General features: G+C 49.1%; 1 protein-coding gene across 1 annotated transcript; it reads left to right on the top strand.

Annotated features, from left to right (window-relative positions):
- Positions 1 to 668: 668 nt before the first annotated feature.
- On the top strand, positions 669 to 2,276 carry LOC114828605 (zinc finger MYM-type protein 6-like; the record flags this gene model as incomplete). The annotated part of the gene is made up of 1 exon (XM_029113274.1): positions 669 to 2,276. A coding segment is annotated over exon 1 (1,608 nt), but the record flags the coding sequence as incomplete, so codon positions are not given.
- Positions 2,277 to 2,334: the final 58 nt, after the last annotated feature.

Raw genomic sequence — 2,334 nt, 5'->3', positions numbered from 1 at the left:
GCTCAGTTCAGGTCGTTTAAATCAGGGGACGGCGACTTCTCCGAGTCCGCGGACCGTCAAAATCTGGTTTCTCCCCCGTGGACCGTCGAGCTGAACATCTATCCTATTTTGGCCATCTCAGGCATATTATCGTAGGTTTTCCTGTCGAGATGTCTTCCTGATTCCAATTCCGCTGTTTCCGCGCGCTCTGATGATATGAGCCGTCTTTTGTTGGAGCATTCCTCGCGCGGTTGTAGCATTGTCGTCTTCGTTTCTAAAAATATTGCCGTACTCTCGGTCACTTCGCTCCGTCCACGAACGTGATTGGTCCGAATCCTCGAAACGGCGCGTGGAGTCTGAGGTCTGATCGAGGACATTTGATGACCGCCAAAAGGCAAGCTCTCCCATTACTCTTCCGTTCACATTTTACATTGAAATATCGCAAATCGCAAGGACATCCGTGAATCGCTCGTTTGATCTCGCCTGTACATGTACACCTCGGAAACAAGTTCTTGCAAAAACTCCTTTTCTTAAGCTCGGGTGTCTGACGTTAGCGAATGTTAGGTCGCATGTGCAGTCTTGCACGACTTCGATGCTAAATAATTCGAAGCACCCCGAATCTTCAGAGCGCCTCGGCATGAGCGGGAAGAATCACGCGAATCAGGCTGATTCTTCCGAAATGAGTGACAATGATCAGGATGAAAGAAATAGTAAATAGTGACTGCATGTCCGGTGGCGATAATGGGAGTCAAGAATCGCGAAGCACACGAAATATCGCCGCGATCGTCGAAGAAAATCAGGGATCAAGTCACGCGAGCATCAGAAGGAAAAGTGCTTCTGCCGAGAATCGGCCCACGAAGAGGGCCAAATTTATCAGGAAGTACTCCTCGGACTATTTGGCCTTCGGGTTCGTCGTGGAGCCCGATAGCGAAACCGCTCCGCGGCCTCTGTGTCTTGTATGCGAGAAAAGTTTATCGAATGATGCGATGAAACCATCAAAACTTCTCAGGCATTTCCGCTCGCAACACTCAAATCTGGCTCTGAAGTCGATCGAGTATTTCGAGCAGCTCTATAAGGACATGCAGGAGAAGACGGAAGCCGAGAGCGACTCGATGAAAGAAAAAATACTGAGAGCTTCGTATGAAATAGCCTTATCGATTGCGAAAAACAAAAAACCATTCACTATCGGCGAAAAACTGATCAAGCCTTGTCTCATCACTGCCTCCGAAATACTCCTCGGTGCAGCTCAGACGCAGAAAATAAAGAGAATTCCCCTATCCGCTCGAACTATTCAGCGGAGGATGGTGAGAATGTCCGCTGATGTGGAGAGTCAGCTTGTGCAGATGATTGAGAACACCTCCCACTTCTCGATGCAGGTTGATGAATCGACTGATGTCTCCAATCGAGCCATCCTACTTTGTTTCGTGAGGTTCGCCGAGAGAACATCTATACGGGAAGAGTTCCTGTGTGCGCTAGATCTGCCGGGTAGAACAACAAGTTCAGCTTGTTTCACGGCTCTCAACGATTATTTTTCGAAACACAAGATAGACTGGAGGAAGTGTGTCGGGATCTGCACGGATGGCGCAGCAAACATGGTGGGGCGATTAACCGGGCTGGTCACCAAAGTCAAGCAACTCGCGCATCCCGATTTTATTTCATCTCATTGTCTCATCCATCGGGAGCAACTCGTAGCAAAGGGGATGAGTGCAGAGCTCCGTGGCGTTTTGACAATTGTTGTCAAAATTATTAACAATATCCGACACAAGGCGCTGAACTCGAGGCTCTTTGAATCGCTCTGTGAAGAGATGGATTCCGAGTTCAAAAATCTCCTCCTCCACGCCGAAGTCAGGTGGTTGTCGAGAGGCCGCATGCTTATGCGATTCTTCGCGTTGCGAGAGGAAGTGAGCATTTTCTTACGCCACCATAAGCATCCCGATGCTGAGAAATTGTCCGACAAAGATTGGGTCGCTGAGTTGGCCTATCTGGTGGACATTTTCTCGCTCCTGAACGAGCTGAATCTCTCACTCCAGGGAGACAATCAGGACGTCTTCACAATGAGAGGCAAGATGGACGCCTTCCAAAATAAGTTGTCGCTGTGGTGTACTCGGCTGGTCGATGATGATGTCTCCATGTTCCCAACATTCCACGCTTTCGTCGTCGAGAACGACATCGATGCTCGGACAATCTTTCCGTTGCTCCAGGAGCACCTCCAGTCTCTGACGGAGGCATTTGCATCGTATTTTCCGCCGGATGAGGATCCCAGAGTGGGTCGTATGTGGGTATTAGACCCCTTCAGGGCTATTATTGAAGACTGCAATCTAGGGACGAAAGAGAAGGAGATCCTGATTGAATTAT

This window comes from Galendromus occidentalis, unplaced genomic scaffold (assembly GCF_000255335.2).
Source record: "Galendromus occidentalis unplaced genomic scaffold, Mocc_1.1 scf7180000076506, whole genome shotgun sequence".
In the NCBI taxonomy this organism is placed as follows: Eukaryota; Metazoa; Arthropoda; class Arachnida; order Mesostigmata; family Phytoseiidae; genus Galendromus; species Galendromus occidentalis.
The sequence above is the reverse complement of the archived record's forward strand: the minus strand, read 5'-3'. Positions and strand labels throughout refer to the sequence as shown.